Source organism: Barbatula barbatula, assembly GCF_947034865.1.
Source record: "Barbatula barbatula genome assembly, chromosome: 25".
NCBI lineage: Eukaryota > Metazoa > Chordata > Actinopteri > Cypriniformes > Nemacheilidae > Barbatula > Barbatula barbatula.
In genome coordinates this window covers 13,478,723-13,498,060 of record NC_136788.1, presented here as the reverse complement: position 1 = coordinate 13,498,060, position 19,338 = coordinate 13,478,723, and the positions used below count along the sequence as shown (strand labels likewise).

At 38.4% G+C, this 19,338-nt stretch overlaps 1 protein-coding gene across 10 annotated transcripts in view; it reads right to left on the bottom strand.

Moving 5' to 3' along the window:
* Positions 1–1,519: 1,519 nt before the first annotated feature.
* Positions 1,520–19,338, bottom strand: part of agbl1 (AGBL carboxypeptidase 1) — a 154,474-nt gene continuing 136,655 nt past the window's right edge. For all 10 annotated transcript variants that reach the window (XM_079450647.1, XM_079450641.1, XM_079450646.1 and 7 more), the window contains 2 exons: positions 15,893–16,056; positions 1,520–2,554 (listed from right to left, as the gene is read on the bottom strand). In XM_079450647.1, coding sequence (XP_079306773.1) covers positions 2,290–2,554; positions 15,893–16,056 — 429 coding nt within the window. In that variant the 3' untranslated portion in view covers positions 1,520–2,289. The remainder of the gene's footprint in view (positions 2,555–15,892; positions 16,057–19,338) is intronic.

Here is a 19,338-nt window from a genome sequence, read left to right as displayed (position 1 = left end):
GCACTCAGGTACGTACCTCACCCAGCCAGGATCTAATTAGACCATCTCTTTGTAAATGGGAATGAGATTCCAGGGCAGGACAGCACGCTGTTTGCTGCAGGTTGCTGGAGACGGGCACGGAGGTCACAGCGAAGTCATTACCTACCCCTAGATTGAGCCCTAAATGCCCCTGAGAGATCGAAATGAAAATGGAGTCATTACACACACTCTCTTCATTCAGAGAAACAGCGCAGTTATCCTCCCTAGTTATTATTCTATTGACGCAGCGCTGTTTACAAAGTTGCAGTGCGTTCAATTCTTCTGCCGATGGAGACTTTAGACGGGATGCTTTGACTCATCTGTGGTGGCCATTTGCTCAGTAATGGTTTCGAATACACAATTATTGTACAAATGTATGGTCGAAATGTACAAATGCGATGCTGATGGAGAACCAACACAGGCCATGCTAATATATACATACATAACTAACAACACTAAAGTGACTTACTGTACAGCCAAGGTAATACGGTTCTTATTCGCTAACCTTGTTTCAACCTTGTAACATTTTCTGGGTTAATTTAAAGCAGTGGTTGCGTTTGTCCATATTTTACACACCCATGGATCAAGTGTAGAAACTAGAGTATACTGTTAATATATTCAGATATTCGCTGCACGTTCTGCTTTATGCCCATTAGCTGTAATTATAGTCAATAAAGCATGGATTCTCACATTGGCAAATCCCTATACTGTATGGCGTGAATTGCAAAACGTACAAATGAGAAAAGCTTCGTCTTTCATCTTTCGTCAACCATCCGGACAGAAGTTGCGATGGCAGATTTCACTTCGCGCTAAAACTGTCACCATTGAATTGCTTTCTTCTGACTGGCTGCTGAATTTGAACATGGAATGATATGAATCTTCGTAGCTTTGCTCCTGAACAAAGGTTGCTTTTGCCAAGACTCATTATTTCTAAGGTTCTGTTGCATGTTCTGTACATGTGCACACTTCTTTTCAAGTAATGCAGATGTAATAGAGTCTAATAGGATAAGGAAAGACCACAAACAACCTTTTTGACAGATTCATGTCAAATACAGCATGTATCTCTCTTTCCATATGTGTTATAAAATGGACCAAAAATTTGTTTTATATAATAATATGTTTGAGGTTATAGACAGTTTCATCAGACGGGTGCGCCCCAACGTCCGGTCTGTGTTTGGTTATAACAATTATTTTACAATTGGGGCGGTTTACCGTACAGGGCTTGAGCCTAGTCCAAGACTAACTTACAGTAAATGTTAGAGGTGTCTTGATCAAAAACAAGTTGAGATATAATTGAGATTGTTTTTTCTCAAGATGCACACCAGCAATATTTTTTGTAAAATATGTTTCAAAAAAAGATTTAAATGCACTAATTTAACTATGACCTAGTCCTGGTTTAAGATCCTTGTCTGGGAAACCCATCATTAAAGTTAATTAATATTCATTTATATTTTATTGTATATTCATTGTATTAATTAACTACTTGAATACAAACATTTTTGAAAGATAAACAACGTTTTTACTCCTCTCAAAACTTAGAACATAGAAAATAGAAAAAACTGAAAACATAAATGTATAAACGTAACATAATAAATAATATTAAAAGTAAACTTCATTTGCAGTGCTATCATATCCTGTCATATAAAAGAGACACTTGAATTTTACAGTAAGCTACTCAGCTGTAAACAACCCATAATGTTGTCATGATTTGAGCTGGAACCTTGCAAAGACCGAACCATTGGCATGTCATACATTATGAGTAGGTGAAGGTAAATGACTGTTCAAGTGTTGTTCTGCACATTACACACGTCATCCTGGATTCACACAACACACGTGACATATGAAATCTCATATTACCTTCTGTGATTCAAGACCTCAGTGTCTATTTTGATATGACCCTTAAAGGAACAGTTAACCCAAAAATGGCGATCGTTTACTGTTGTTGTTCTGAACCTAAAGTTGTCCTTTCTTGCAGATGGAGAACACAAAATATTGAATGTACGTTTAAAGTAGCTTAAAATGATCAGCAAGCCACATAAACTATAAAGGAACAGTTCACCCAGAAATCAAAATTCTGTCATCGTTTACTCTCCCTCTTGTCATTTCAAACAGGTATGACTTATTATTTTGAAGAAAGTTGGTACAACGACCCATTGACAATGAGGATCATTTTATATTTTTGGGTGAACTGTTCCTTAAAGACAAGCTAACACTCAAGACACTACATATTGATACAAAGTATAAATAACAGAAAATACAAACAGTGTAACTTTAATAAAAATATCTGTTACTGATGTCCACGTGGTCACACTGTCCACTCTTGATGCTTAAAGTTTCCAGGGCATCTTGCTGCAGGAAGTGAGGAAGGAGTTGGGACTTCCTATCGGTACGGCGCCGCTCATTCTTGCCTTCTTCCTCCTCCATACAGGACATGTTAACATTCACCTCCGTGTCCAGATCATTAGCACCAAACAGGTCAGTGCAGGACAAGTGTTGGATCTCCTCGGGGCAAGGTGGCTCATCATCCTCGTAGCAACTGCAGAAACCAAATGCAAACTATTAAAACACCAAAAAAACAAGTAAAGGCGTATTAAACCTGATTAAATGATTAAAGTGCTTTCAAAGTCATCGCTTCATCGCTATGAAGTAAAGTCAGAAAAGCTCTGCAGCTGTGCGCCTCTCGAAGCATCGCCGAAGGACGCGGTGACCTTCAGCTCGCCAAGCGTTTTGATTGACAGTAAACATAAAGCCCAGTCACACTAATCAGATCAAAACCACAGGGATCCGCGGAGAACACGCGTGTGACGAGCAATCTGATTTCCCCCAATCCTCACCTCGGCTAGATTCGGGTTTGTTTATCATTTTCTCTGCCCTGGGTGGAAATTAAAGAGAAGAATAACATATGGTGCGCCACGATGTGAAGAACAACATTGTGTTTTCTCCTCTTCATTATTTGGGAAAGATGAGATGCTGCGGGTGAAAAACAGAGCGATCTCACGAGACGCGGGAGCAGTGGCGGACTGGCCCTCTGGAGCACCGGGAGATTTCACCGGTAAGAAAATAAAGAAATAATAATAATATATTCTTTTGCTCACTTGTTATAAGCAGAACTTAAAACAATCAAACGGAAGAAGAGAGACGTTTCAGCCTGGAAGAGAAAGTTCGATAGGATGGCAGGCAGAACAGAAACCGTGCGGAATAATTCGATTGCAGAACTATTATCACAGGTAATGAAATGACTAGTTTGGTCAAATTGCCATTTAATGTACAGTTTTATAATGCTTATGGAAGTTACTAAGTTATTGAGCCCAACGCGTGACTGTTTCTTTCCTGTCTTCTCGGTTTATAATTCTAAATGCTCACTTTTGTTTAGGTCAAATACGTTATCCTACATTACACTGACATATTTATGCAGGCTTTTATTTAATTCTGATGTCTGTTTGTTGTTTAGAATTCACTGGCCTTTACTGTTTAATGTTTGTCGTTTTGTTGGCTTTGCAATGTGTCTTTAAAAGGTAACATTTGTTTCGAAATTGTGGTGTTATAGAATGATTTGTGCATCAATAAGCCGGTGTATTATGTTGACAGCCTGGTGTTGTGGTCCAGGGCCACGTTTCACTCCCAGTCCGCCCCTGCGCGGGAGACACGTTCCTTTCACAAACAAATCACGTCCTCTTGACTCACGAAATGAACCAATTTGTTTTGCGGTTGTCAGAGCGGCAACAGGTGCGCGAAACTTCTTTATTCTCCCGGGTCTCTGAATTCAGCCCGGGACGCATAACAAGCGGAGATATTACTGTCTTTTTTGTGGATGGAGCACCTGTCGTCTGCAAAGCGGGATCATTTGCATACACAATATACGGGCCGTTTGATTGAGGTTAATGCGGTCTTGTGAATATTCTAACAGCTCTTCAAAAGGAAGTTAAACATATTTGTGGAGTCATTAAACGCTATGAAAACCTCATTAAAATAAGGAAACACCTGGTAAATTTCAGCAAAGCGCTTATTGATTATTGATCAAGGCCGTGGAATTATAATGTAAGCGTAATTCAGTCATTTTGAGCGGGCTATCGGTATTGTAGTTTCAATTTCAAACTGAGAATATAAGACGACGTGTGAAGAACCACACTTACAAAAACTAGCTCCTGTCTTTGATCTCCATGCACTCGGAATACATTTCTTATCAAAATACTCCCATAAAACAGACAGTACAGAGATATCTTTAATATTTCAATGTTTCTCCTACATCAAGGAAAATAAATGGAGGGCATATGAAAACACACAGCTTCATTATGTAAGGTCTTTATACACACATGCAAGACATAGTGATGTATATTATATTGCATTTCTGTCAGCAGATCCAAAAAATGACACGTTTGACTTTTAAACACGACTTTAAACATCAAATCTCCTGAGCTATAGAAGCAATACAGTTTTCATGTTGGGTTTAAATGCTGTAAGCTGAATTGTCTGAAATTGCATGCAAGTTCAAAGATCTGATTATTAATAGATCATGACTAAATTAGAAAGATCAACATAAGCATTGACCTTTCTTAAAACTTAACAAAAGATTATTCACGAAAGCATCATTATAAAAGCACTTCATATTGTCGATATTCGGATTCTTCGAAGCAGTAAAGACGTGTGCATTAGGACTAACATCCATTTAATCTTTGGCAGTGAAACACAAAATTGGAGCCAGACATCAAAGGTATACTTCACCCAAAAATGAAAATGATGTCACCTATTACTGAGTTCCAAAGCTGTATACATTTCTTTGTTCTGATGAACACAAAGATATTTTGACGAATGCCTTGTAACCAGACAGATTGAACCCCGTATTGACTACCATATAGGAAAAAATACAATGGTGCTCAAAAGTGTCCCAGAACCGTTTGCCGTCCTTCATTCTTCAAAATGTCTTATTTTGTGTTTGACAGAGTATGTTTTCCTACTATGGTAGTCAACAGGGGGCAAGATCGGTTTGGATATAAGCATTCTTCCAAATAACTTTCTCTGTGTTCATCAGAACAAATAAATGTATAAAGATTTGGAACAACGTGAAGGTGAGTAAATGATGACAGAATTTGTATTTCTGGGTGAAGTATCCCTTTACATATGACTGGGTAAAGTCATACCAAATGACATGCCATCACAGAGCATTTGAAAAAACATTTTATGAAAATACAAAAAGGGAAATACATACATAAAAAGGTCATCCTTTATTTTCCTAATAAACTAGACATTGTTTTTTTTCGGGTTTTGCTGTATCACAGAATGACTATAAACTGCAGGAAGGACGAAACCGTAACTAGCTTTCATGGAGTTACCGCAGGCACACTTGTCAATAACATTTTTGATGTCACAAAAGAATAGACCAGAATGATCGGTTTTAAAGAACAGGGCACCTTCAACTCTGCGACCAACAATGCAAGCAATATCATTTGTGAGCTGAACAACAATGCCAGTTTTTGATTTGATGAGGTTATTTTTTTACCTCTCTGAAAGCAAAGACTTGTGTGCTTATTCAGGTCTGCTTTCAATTACGGTAAGTGGACGCTGAGAGAGAGAGTCCGGCTACGTGGAATCCATGCGTCTGTCTGATAGACAGCAAATCAGCTTCTCAGCAGTCCACCATAAACACAACAGCAAGCATATACACAAATCTAAATAACAATGTAGTCTGGGGCTAGTTTTTCTACTTTTTAGTTTCTTAATATCGGTTATTTTTTTATGGTTAAAGGTACAAAGTATCAGTGTGGCGGACCCTTAAAATATGTCTTTACACTGTTGGATGTACAGGGGACCTGCCATTAAATAGGTGAGAATTAACATGTGAAACAATTATGAAGCAAAAACAAATCATATAAAACAAATATAAAAGATAGTGTCCAAAAATATATAAACATTGTCATTTATTTCTAAAATGTACCTAATCTACCTACTCTTATTGGTTGATAGTTAACTCTTGCTATAATGTATCCCAGTAGATGTATTATTGTTCAACTTCACTTGTTCAATAAATAATATAAGAATTTAACACAGTTTAAGTCCAAATTTAGCAGTTATGCAGGCAACAACTTGCCCCAGTCTACTTAGACAGACAGAGAGAAATGGCAAAAGAAAGAACTAGAAACACAGAGTCTCTAATTCAATTCTAACTCAATGATATCTTAGAAAAGCTTGGCATCCTGGTTGGCTAATGTGCCGCAGGTTGCTAGGACACAATCACCTGCCATTTCAATTACTCCAGCATCACTTGTAATTCACTGTATGTATGGAAGACAATCAATGGGTGCCAGAAGGATTAGCTCGTGTGGCTGGAGGCTGGGAGTGGAGACCCCGGGGATTTGATAAACAACAGACAGCTAAGGGTCTGCGGTTGACCGCTTGGCATGGTCGTGATGGCAAATTTATTAGCAACGGCAGGCTCGTGCCCATGTTAATAGACCAAGGAAAGTTTCACCCAAGGGTCTATAACAGGTCTAGACCACCTATGCATGTGAGGCACTGGTTTTGGATACAGTTTTTGAGCTAATCATACCAGCTGTAAATATCATGTGACAAGAGAGACTGTGAGGAGAGAGAGAGAGAGAGAGAGAGAGAGAGAGTTTGCACTTTTAACAACTCAGAGAACATTAGAGAATGCCTTGAGTCATCTCACAGACTTGGCAAGCGTGATCTCAGTTTAATGATCTACAGAAGTCCCTGTTGGCTCGGCTAAATTGGTATGCATGCTTATGAAACGCTGGCGTTATCTGCATTTTGTTATTTCGCCCACGCGCTAACAGAAAGAGTTTGAATTCCTCGTTGGATAGTTGCTAAGTAAATACATCATTCATTCAAGTATTATGTAAATATTTACAAGGGCTGTGCCACATCTCGATAAATACGAGAACAGATGATGCAGAGAGTCAGAAAATGTCACGGTGGGAAACGGCTTTGCAGTAAAAGACAAAATGAGCCGATAATAAAGACACTGACCCGCAATTTATGAACTCTTTGAAAATACAGGGATTTGATTGCATTATTATTCTGACAGGCGAGAGCAGGAAAATTGAAACATGATTTCAAACACACATTTCTTACATGTGGTAAACCTTTCAATAGATTATATTTATGCAGAAATAAAGCAGAATGCACAGCTCCACTGTGTCGCACGCAATATGATTTTTTGCAACATAGACGTGTCAAGGGCGAACAATAACCAACTGAGATTTAGCATAAAGGTGACATTTGCAGAAAAGCGTTTTTTTCCTTCAACATGACAAAGTTATTTAATATAATTAAGTCATTGTAGGATTAAGTAAAGTTACATATTATTCTCGTAAATGTTTGATTACTTTTATTTACTGGTTTTCCTGTAGTTCGGTGGTAAGAGCTTGGCGCTAGCAACGCCAATGTCATGGGTTTGATCCCAGGGATTGCACAGATACTAATGTATAGTATAGTGCAGTGTAAGTCCCTTTGGATAAAAGCCTCTGCATAAATGTAAACGTTTACGTTACTTTCGATTCATCTCTTTTATCTTTTAGCTTTTTCCCTTGTTAAATATTTTGCAAATAAAAGTCACTCTTTTAATGGGTCCATCTCTCAATATTAACTAATTATTTGTCTACATTCACTCCTAATTTTTGCTTATGAGGTAGTTGTTAGGTTTAGGTATTGAGTAGGATTAAGGGATGTAGAATAAGGTCAGACATTAAATTAGCTTTATACGTGCTACAATAATTTACAACCAGTAACGGTTGTCCAGATTTCATTTTACTACTGCTGTACACCTCATAATATTATAAATTATATATGATATATGTGTGTTTGACCATTTTTTTTAAATTGGTTATATATTCAGACACTCCAACACATTAATCTCTTATGTAACTATTTTTCATAATTTTCTATTTGTTATTTAAGTTTCTCAAGATACACATTCATACGCCTCCCATGGCTCCTCCATGGCTCATTCTATTTGCATCAAAGCAGGAAACCTATTGTCAGTTTTGTAATCATATACCATCTTAATGGGATTATTGATGTCATCCACCGGACAAAATCCCCAGCAATCAGAATCAGTTATAGCACAACAACATTCATCATAAACACAATGGAAGTGTGAGAAATGAGGATCAAATCTCCTCCCACTACTACCTCCTGATCAAAAACAATCCAAACAATCCCTCGCCTGCTTGATAAAGGGTCTTAGCAGCTTGAATTTTAAAAGGCAAATTTTTCAACAAGAGAAAGACAATTGCCTCAGTTGGGACAGGAGAACACTTATTTTTCAACATTTTGCTTCTGTTTGAATTGCAAACCCAGAGATGTGTAACAATCTTTTATCTTGTAACATCTTTATATGTCGTGCTGTGGACCAACGCTTCAGATCATAAAATTATAATCAAATGTTGTTTTATTTCTTCATTTTCCTTATTTCTCTAACACAGAAAAATATCATGAGATACGAGTGAGATATTGTCTGGTGTCTTAGCTACTTACAATTCGCAAACATGGTTTGATTTCACTTAAAAACCAAGTTATATGTATCTGGGTAGAGGTGTGCTACACAACCACACGGCATGTAATTGCCTATCAAATCCCTTGTTGAAGGCCTGGTCCCAAAAAATAAATATATAAATAAAATACATTTTCATAAACTACTTATAATGGATTACGATTTCACATTCAGTAAGAGGTTTAAGTACAGGAAAAGTGATTAAGAGGTTTGAGACTAGACTATTACTTGAAAAATATACTTGAAATGCCGTGAGCATTGAACAAATATGACCTAACAAATGTGTTTGGATGTCTATAAAAATGATTTGCATCTGTTTAAACCGGACGACTGAATGAACACCTAATGGGTGATACTTTCATTGCATGTTATGTTTCAACTTAAACAAAATAATTGTCTATTTAACTTTAAAAAACTGTAAATCAAAAATATTAGTGATGTAACTGTGATATGGATGATTAAAGACAAGTTATGATTTTAGTATGTGGATACAAACAAGAATACAACAGAGCTTCGATAACACATCATGTCTTAATGTGAAAGCCTTTGTTTCTGTAACACAAAATTCTGTCAGATGTTTAAATGTACGTCTACTACCATGAACAATCTGACAGGCTCCTTAAAAAGCTCCAAGAGAAAAGCTCAAGTAAAAACAAAAGTGTCCAAAGTCCAGGAAATAATTTCATTTGCAGATTAGAAAGGACAAGCTGCGGACCGCATGTCGGGCGCTGGAGCGAGCAGGCCCGTGCAACGGCGGGGGACAGAGATTCAATCAGCTCTCTCCTGGGAGATGCCCATCCCTGCGCAAGGATACGCCGCTCTTGTTTACAGTGTGAGCTCTCACAAACTATTACAGACACCTCATAACGGAACTGCCGGCAAATATTTCCTAGAAGGCATTAAAATCAACGCCACTCGAAAGCAGCTTGCAGCCCTCTTTTTCAGCTCTTATCTTCTCGACTGTCTCTCTCTCATGCATGCCAGGAAAAGACACGTAGAGGTAGTCGCGTTTAGAACACGTCCTGCTATCAGGCTTGCACATGTGGGGATTTCAACAGCTGTGAATTTTAAAAACGCTTATAGTTGATTTGAAGAGTCTGTCAAATTGTGTGTTAATAATGAACTGTGCGATAGGAAGTTTGGCGAACTTTCATGATGCCATTTTTTTGTACGTATCGATTGGTTCAGTGATTTATAGTGAGATATTTAGAAATACATTAAAGGTCAATTGTGTCATTTATTTGGAGGATCTTTTGACAGAAATGCAATGTAATATACATAACAATGTCTTCGGAGGTGTATAAAGACCTTACATAATGAGGCATTATGTTTTTATTACTATAAAATAATCCTACGTGGAATTCCCCATGTTGTTTCTACAGTAGTCCTAAACGCGAAAACTTCACTACAGAGTGCGTTTCGTAAATACGTTATCTCCTTCGGCAAAGAAGCAAAAACTTGATGACATCTATGCTTAGTACTTCGAAAGGGAGGGTTGGAGTGAGCCGTTGGTTGCAATTCAAAACCTCACCATTAGATGCCGCTAAATTTCATATACGGACCGTTAGCGCTCCGCTCCCTAAACTAAAAAGATTTTCTTTACGGAGCATTTTTTTTTACATCTACTGTATCGCTTGACCACATTGCTTCAAGCTCTTTAACATGCTGAAAGCGTTCTTGAACATGTTGTGTGTCTGAATGCATGCATGATTCTGTCGTCATTTAATGAATAACCTCCGCATCCACCACACGGATCGATACAACTATGTAAAACAAACATCTCTCGAATCAATATCTGTCTATAAATTTGCATCCAAAAACAGATGTGTTTGTGCTATAAACGAGGACTTCGTTTCAGTGCCACCCAGCACAATTTTAGCTAATGTAGTGCAGTTAAAATGGATTGCAAGCTTTTAGCAAATAAGATAAGTATATGTTTTTTGTGCACTGACTCGTCATGTTTCAGGTGTAAAAGAACTGCCATTGCATAAAAGACTACATCTTATTAAATATTATTTTCCAGAACCTAACCTGAAGCAATGCACCGCAACTAGCATTTACGCATTTGGCAAAGCATCTACAGTGTATTCAATTCATAAATATATATTAAGCAGTATGTGGTTCCTGGGAATGAAATAAATCGATGAGTTATGCATTGATCCAGCAATTGAACGACATGACCAACAACCATTAACACATTCAGCATCAGGAATGCATGTTCTATAGTCTAGCATTCTAACAGAACTACATGTCGTAAATCTGAACGGTGCATGACCGAGTTGAGAGCTCAACAGTTCAAGAACTTCCAGGTCACAGCTTCTGTGTCATACAACGGAAACAAGTTTCTCATGTGGCAGCCAAAAAGCATCCGCGAACAGTTCCTAAATGCAGTCGCTTGACTCTTTCCATCTGTTCGCAGGGCTTGCCAAGCCGGTCGACTATGGGGTATGCGTAAGTGGACGGGTACCGCTTGGTAACGGGGATGACCCTAAACGCGTCCGCTCCGGAGGCGGTTCTTGAAATATACCTCAGGAGTGAGCAGGCAGCTGTTCAAAGGAATTACCATCAGCTAATGCGGAGATATCCTGCCCTCTTCGTTCAGAGGCGCGCCGGGCTGATTGTTCATGAGACGACCGCGTGCATCTGGGAGCTCTTTGAAAGCGTTTTAGTACAATTAGAACCACTAAATTGAATGGAAAGACTCAGGTAGTAATTACCATTAACCTCATAAATAACATAACCAACAAGCACGGGAAAGTTTGTATGATTTATGAAAATTGCTATTATGAGATGAAATAGGGATACACGATCGGCTGCGCACAGCAGAAAATGGAAACAACTAGATTTGTAGTTGAAAATAAATCATGAAAAAGTGTAATTTTCTTTCAATCGCCCTCATGTCATTTCAAACCTGTATGACTTTCTTTCTTCTGTAGAACACAAAAGAAGATATTTTGACGAATGTTGGTAACTGAACAACATTGGACACCATTGACTTTTTGGACACAAAACCACAGAGACATTTCTCAAAATAACCCATTTTGTGTTCCACAGAAGAAGGAGCCAAAACGGATTCTGAACATAATAACAAGACTTATAAGAAAAAGTAAGAGAGGTACATAGTATTAAGAAGGTAATAATATAGTACATTTGAAACAGGTTAAACAGCCCTACATAAGACAAATAAAGAAGGGATGAAGATTGTCTTGGAAAGCAGTCATACGATATGCGTCTCTCTCTGAAGACTTCTTAAATGATCTAAATAAATTGAAACGAAGCAAGCTAACAGTCAGGCTCAACCTTCGCCGGTTTCCTGAAGGGCGACAGTCATTTCAGAGTGGATTAACAAGTTGATGTAGTTCGTGGCAACTTTTGATTGGAATAAGTTTCACAGCAGCCCGGCTCAACTCTCATTGTCTGAATTGCTGGAGGTGCGTTGACGGGCCGAGTTGGGTGAATCTGAGGGCAAAATAATAGATGAGACGGTAAGCCGGCGGTCTTTGCTTGGAAAAACTGCTGGGCAAATTCACCCCAGGTTCTTGAGGAAATAAACAGCAAAAAATTAAAACAACAAATGTGGTCGCTGAGGTCCTGTGGTTGGCTTTGGAGCTCCTGTCTATACATGGGTAGTTGACATGCGTGTCCAATGGTGTGACGGCAAAAACAAATATTAAATATTATCAATATTTGTATGTATAATATAAACAACATAATTTATAGAGATTTATATTCATTGGTTTTTCCAAAACTCATTGCTGTCACACCACAAGACACATGTGCAGTTTATTTATCAACTACCCCCATATGTTTGTGTGTTTGTTTGTTTAGCAATCCTTGCAACCTTTTCGTGTATTGGAATCTAATACTTTTCACTCTCCGACTAAATTTCAAGTAAATAAATACAAATATTAGGCCAGAAGGGTCCGCAGGGGCTCAATTCCAGGTGAAGAAGTTCAACTGTATGGATATGTCAGCCATTAATGTAAAACGTCATGATTAAGAGATGTTGAGATGTTCAAAGCTATATTTGAGAGCTTGTTATCTCCTGGGCATCTTAGCCTCAAAATGCTGTGGGCATAAAAAGGCGTTGTCAGAAGCCCTGAGGTTGTTTTAAGAAATCCTCTTGATGTTAAGTGACGTCACTGTGAAGCTTTTCAAAGGCGGAAAAATGAAACCTTTCTATTTTAACGCCTGCCCTTTGATAGAAAGCCATCTCTCTCTCTATTCAAAGATCATGCTTTATTATTACAAAATCAATTCTCTGCCTCTTTTTGCTATGAAAGCAAAAAAGCGGTTCTCGCCTCTGACAGCCGTCACAAAAGATATAATAGACCTGAAGATGAAGCGAGCGAGAATATTTCAGCATGAGGTGACATATAGAAGGTATTGAGTGCTCTGACCGGCTACTTCCCATTCGCCAGCACATGTGTTGCATCTAAATAGCAAGAATCTGAATGTGAATTCCCTCCGCTCACAGAAGAGCTACAGAAATGCTTCCTGTCAGTTGTGAAGCGTTCGACTGTCTTTTGTGCTTGGGGATTGAGGTGAATTAACCATCCGCATGACTCTGTCTGGAATGATTTGGAATTGGTGGCATCAGTAGAGTCGGCTGTCCCGGACTGACTTCTGTTAAAAACAATGAAGGCTGTGAGGAGAGAGAGCGAGAGCGAGCGAGCGAGAGAGAGAGGGGAGGTTGTGCTAGCACTTGCAAAATATAACTGAAGTTGCGAAGCTGGCGGCAAAGTGACATCCATCTATCTTCTACTATGTTGAGTGTCAAAAGAGACTGATCGAATTGCTAAACTAGACTCTGAGCACACAAGGAAATCTCTCTGTCTCTCTCTCTAATACTGTATATGTCTGTGTACATTTACATCGACATTTATGCATTTGGCAGATGACTAACATTGCATTATCCTTTTCATTTGTTTCTAAGTATATGCAATCCCCTGGGATCGAACCAATGACTGAGCTTCAGGAAAGCTGTGTACTGTGCATCTTAATTTTGTATTTATAAACACACTCGTGTACATATTGAGGAAATATTTGCATTTATTTATTAATATTAACCAATCATTTAAATTCTATATTAATGTTTATTTTCTTAAATATAGCCTATGCATGTATATGTTTTTATAAAAACAAAATGAATACGCACAGAACACAGACATATATTATGTAAACACAAACTTTTATTCTGGATCAATCGCGATTAATTGTTTGACAGCCCAAGTTCACATACGGTATATAACCTTTTCATCCATTATGTTGAATTCCACTGTTCATTTGACAAATTCATATTATTCGGTCTGTAAAAAGCTATATATTGACTGGCCTAACATCATAGAGACAACATCTCACACTGTATTCATAGCTTGCAAAGTCAAGACAGCAGGCATCCTAAAATGTATTTCTTGTCTACAGAAGATACATTTTCGGCTGCTTCCATCTGAGCAAAACATAATACTATTCCAAGCAAAAATAGGTATGAAGCTGCATTCGGCGGATGCTCGTAGTTCAGTTACGCAATACACTTGGGAAGGACCAGTCAAATTTAGCATTTTTCTTCAAAACAGAGAAGAAGAAGAAAAGGCGAAGAGGGGGAACAAAAGAAAGCATGCAAAATCCTTGAGAGGGGAGAAGAGTCGGATAATCTCCTCAGAACACAGAGCATGTGTGTGGACAAGATGTAACAATTCAAAACGCACACAAAAGGGATTTAATTGAACTTCGTAGAAATCAATAGCCCAGCTCTGGTCCATTTCATTCCATGACAGAAATCAAGACACTAAGTGAATTTTAACTTGAGGACGAGAGAACAAAAGATAGAGAAAAGGAAAATACAGAACATTACTCTCAACAAACTCCTTTAGCCGTAAACCGAAAACTGGAAAAGCACCCGATGCTTTTATATCAATATTTAAAATCATATTTAAAAATGTTATACAAATTAGCTGCCTCGAGAAAACCACATTAGCCATTATTTCTTTATTGTCTGGCACCAATGAGATCAACCAATAACACTATTCCAAATTCAACTGTCACAATAACTGTGCTATTATTACTATTCCAATCGTGCAAACTGAAATTACGAATTATAAAATATAACTAATGGAAACATTAGTTTCACAAAAACTCACATAAATCAATGCCAATAAGAAAAATTATTCATTTGTTTTGCAAAAATCTGTAATGGAAAGCCGCTTATATGACGTGTGACATTATATTTTTACTGTACTAAATATTCAAGTCCTTAGCGTCAACAACTTTACTAAAATAGTGTACGAAAAAGTTGCATAATCATTCTTTAAAGATGGCGCTGTATGGTTCATTTGACACTTCATTACAGTAAGTGGCGGTAAACATATTTAAAGTTAGTTCGCAACCCAAAATAAAACTGGAAAAAAAATTGTTTTATAATTTCAGTCACATAACATAAGGTCCAGTGTGTAATTTTTAGGATGATCTATTGATAGAAATGCAATATAATATACATAGCTACGTCTTCAGAGGTGTGTAAAGAGCTTACACAATGAAGCGTTATGTTTCTATTACCTTAGAATGAGCTATTTTTATCTACATAGTGTACACCGCGGGTCCCCTTACATGTCATTCGCATGATCTGTCAGCCGCCGTAGTGTTTCGAAAGGGAGGGGAAGAGTGACAATGGTTTGCAATTCGCAACCTTGCCGCTAGATTTCATGGACATAGCGGGAGCGCAGCCATACATGCCCCCACCTAGGGAACCAGAACCGTTCATAGGATTAAATTAAAAGATCCAACAGATACAGGCGATGGAGATGGGGATGGAGGTGGGTTTAATGTGCAGCACGATAAAGCAGCTGATAAGAAGCAAAGGCAGGCAACTTAAATCGGAGGCAGTTCAGTATAGTGTGTGTTGTATGGCTATTGGTAAACGTTGAATAGCCGCACCGGATGTGATGGGCTGATGCAAGCTTGACTCACGTGACCTGTCAGAATTAACGCTAAGCTTGATATCAGCTCATGCACATTTCTGTTTTACAACTTTTTATAAACTCTCCCTTTACTAAAAACTTAACCTCCATTCCACTGCTGCATTGCATGCGTTGGCATTTCCTCCAGGAAATGCAAATCCAGTTATTTTCATTTTGCTTCACCGAAGCAGAATCATTTTCATAATATAATTACTGCAAGTTCATAATACAGTTACTGCAGATAGAAAATCCCACAATGGCACCTGAATGCACACATACCATCAAAATGCCAAAGACAACTGTGTTTCTAAAGTACAGAGTGCGACCCTTGAATTCAGAGAAGGATAAATAAAACTTGACACGAGGGTCATCTCAAATCTTAAAGACCATACAGTAATTTGGAGCTCACTTATTGGATTTGTGGTCCAGGAGTCTGTCATCCAGATCCAGCAGGGCAGATGCGTTGTGGATCAGACGACTGCTGTAATGGATGGAGTTCCTCCTGAGGGTGAGGAGACTCTGGCTAAACTTCATTCCCATCTCCTCCAGCTCCCGCGTCCCGGTTTGTAGACCCTGCGGGGCGACAAACAAGATTGACATTTGAGATTTACGGATGATGGGGTGGTTGATTGAAGGTTGTCAAACTACATCTGTAAACTTGTCGTCAGTGGATCTGTAGCCGTTTTAGTTGTTTTCTGTGAACGAGTGACTTTTTTTCACCCCGATTCCAAATGAAAAGGACATTTGGAAACTTTAGGGTTGTTAGCAAAGATGGATTACAGCCCAAGCCAAAAGCCGCTCAAGGGCATTCTCTGTGGGGTCTGAGACCTAGAAAAAGCCCCTACATACGAACAACACCACAATGAAGACTACTACATAGAAAAATAATGAAAACATGAGAAATATCTGTTCCTGGCTCCTCCTCAACACTATTTACACCGTCTAAACAACTTATTGCATCTTGGGTGTTGTACACTACCTGTGATATATTGGTAACTCCCTTGCCATGTATCACACACAAGCTGTGTTTGTTCTCATAATTACAACACTACATCTCACATCTACGACTTTATTTTTCATATTTGTGATGTAATTTCCCATTATCTGTACATTATAGCTCACATTTGCTCAAGACAAAGAGGCTGGTGGCCAGGGGGCTCACATGAGAGAGATGAACTACATTGTGGTTACTCTGCTAGGGTCACCTACTGTTTGACCTCAGAGACCGGTTAGTTTAAAGCAACCTCAAAAAAGCAGTTCTCACTACCGAGAAGAAAGTCTAGCGTCATTTGTCTGAAGCTGACACTTGCAATCTTTTGTTTCATGGAAAATCTGCTGCGAGTAGCACCGGAGAGTCTGGCTTTAGGATTAATCTGCATTGGCAGCACACAGCTACACACCTCCTGCCGAGCACCATCTTTGACCTCATATGATGCATCGTTCCGGAAATGAGCATTAATAGAAATCCAGACACTAAAGATATTTTCTGCCGACAGTAAACAAACAAGGCGTAGACATTGAAACTTTCGTGGTATTCTGGGCACACAAAAACCTGCTGTGGATTACTGCAGGTTAACAAAATCAATAAATCTGCAGAGTCCCAGTGTTACTAGCGTTCCACTTGTCAGGGAAAACACAAAATAAGCGTTTGTGGCTCGTTCGATGGTGGCTATTGCCTGAATTCTAAACAAAACACCATAGCTATAACAAGAATTTAGGTTAGGGGTCTTACAATCACCCACCCCATACATCCACAGCAAATTGTGTCTCTTACAAACAAACAGCGGTCTACTAAAAGTGAAGCAAAACAGTTACGTCATCAGGTAAAGTTATTATTTACTCAACTAGTCGCAATTAACTGTTGCTGTATAGAAACTGTCTACATAATGATTCCTTATATGTTGTGCGTTGAAGAAAAAACAACAACGAATCAATTACCGATAGATTTTTTTCATGTTCACGTAAACTATTCCGTCAATTCACCGAACTGACCCCAGACCTGTTATGCCTCAGTGCATTCATGTGCAATCAGTCATAAGACAAATGTTTAAATGGCATGAAAACAGACAGGTGGTTTTCTTTACGATTGTATCGATTCTCGCCCGAATAAACTCTTTAACCCCTATGATCTGCCCGTCCACAGTTACAACCTGAATATTTTACTGATCCGTTTTCACGTCGGATTAGGTCTTTCATAACATCATAATGATTGCAGAGCAGTTCGCCAAGAAACAGCCACACCTGCCCGCTCAAGCATGTTATTAGCGTGTGAACGCCGCACGATTCCCTGCGGAAAGGCAGCAACAAATCCCTATGAGCCTTTCATTCACACAAACCTGTGCCTGCACTGGGAAAAGCAAGCTGGTGCGATAGAGCCCCTTCCTCTATTTGTGAAGATTCATTTATGAGAGATAATTACAGAATTAATTGTGGAAAACCTTTTTTTTTAAACCTTTTGAGTTAAAAACTAAAATGTATCACAGAAATGTGATGAGTATATTGTATATATGTATATTACTGCTATTTTATGAGTCAAATAATAATTATAGATTATAATTAAAATATAATAAAAAAAAATTGTTTATTAACTTCAACCCATGAAAATAGAAAATATTGAAAAAATATATAATCACCGAAAATGTATATTTATATTAGTATATCACTGCTATTTAACCTATAAAAAGAATTAAATAAATGCCAGATAAAAAAATTATACTTTAACTAAATTTTACCATTAAATGAAAAATACTTCACAGAATCACAGAAAACACATATTTTATATCTGTATATGATAGCTTTTTAATCTATAATAATTATTATAAATTATGCCAACGAAAAATAATTTCAGTTCATTCAAAACTAATTTTGGCCTGAAAATTTTAAACTTTGAAAAAAGAATGAAAATGTATATTGCATTCCTAATAATGTTTGCAATAATTGTAAAATCCAACTAAATCAGAGTCACGTCATTGGCCGGCTCCCTCGCCTCTCTCCTACCTGGCTCTCTCCAGGAACCTTGTCACTGTAGATAAGTAAGTTTGGTTGGGAATTCAGCATGGCAGATGAGTCAGCGCGAGCCTTGGTGCTAATACCTTAAGTATTAAGTCTCGCCGCACCCTGGGGAAACAGCCAAATTAATAGGGAGCCGTGCAAGGAAAAGAGTGATGGCTGAGCAACACCAGGCAAACCCACCTACATCTGACCTTTATGTGGCGAGAGGCACAAACACTCGAAAAAACACACTCGCGCGATTCGCACCGCAAACACGTACAGCTGGGTACATAAGGCACACGCACGAACGTAAACAGACATTTACCCACAAAGCCGGCCTCTAACCAGCCGGCCAATAAGAGAACGGGATTCTGGGATATCGCTCTTCAATAATTTAGAGCAAGGGGGAGAGTGGGGGGTTGATCCATGGCCAGAATGCATAGAGGCCAGGGTGTTTGCTCAAGTCGAAAATCGATTCTCGCGATGTTTGCATTGAGGAGGCCACACTGATCATTCCGACCTACACTGAGCCTTTACTTCTGCTCGGATGCCGCCGGAGATGTCAAAACACTTGCGCTGGCATACTCAGAGAGGAAAGTAAACAAGTTCACTTTGTTTGCACATGTTCTTAATTGCAAATCAAAGCATTCCGAACAAATCACAGCAAGCGACTCCATTTGAAACGTGGGATGTGTTATTTTTTGACATATGTCATAAGTATGCGAGAGAAGACATTTGACATTCTTTAGTACTGAAAAATCACATGCTTCAATGCTGAGCAATGAAGACGTTTACGGCTAATTGGTCGGCGCTAATGAATTGGATGATCAGGAATTTAAATAAAACTTGATATGTCTTCAACCA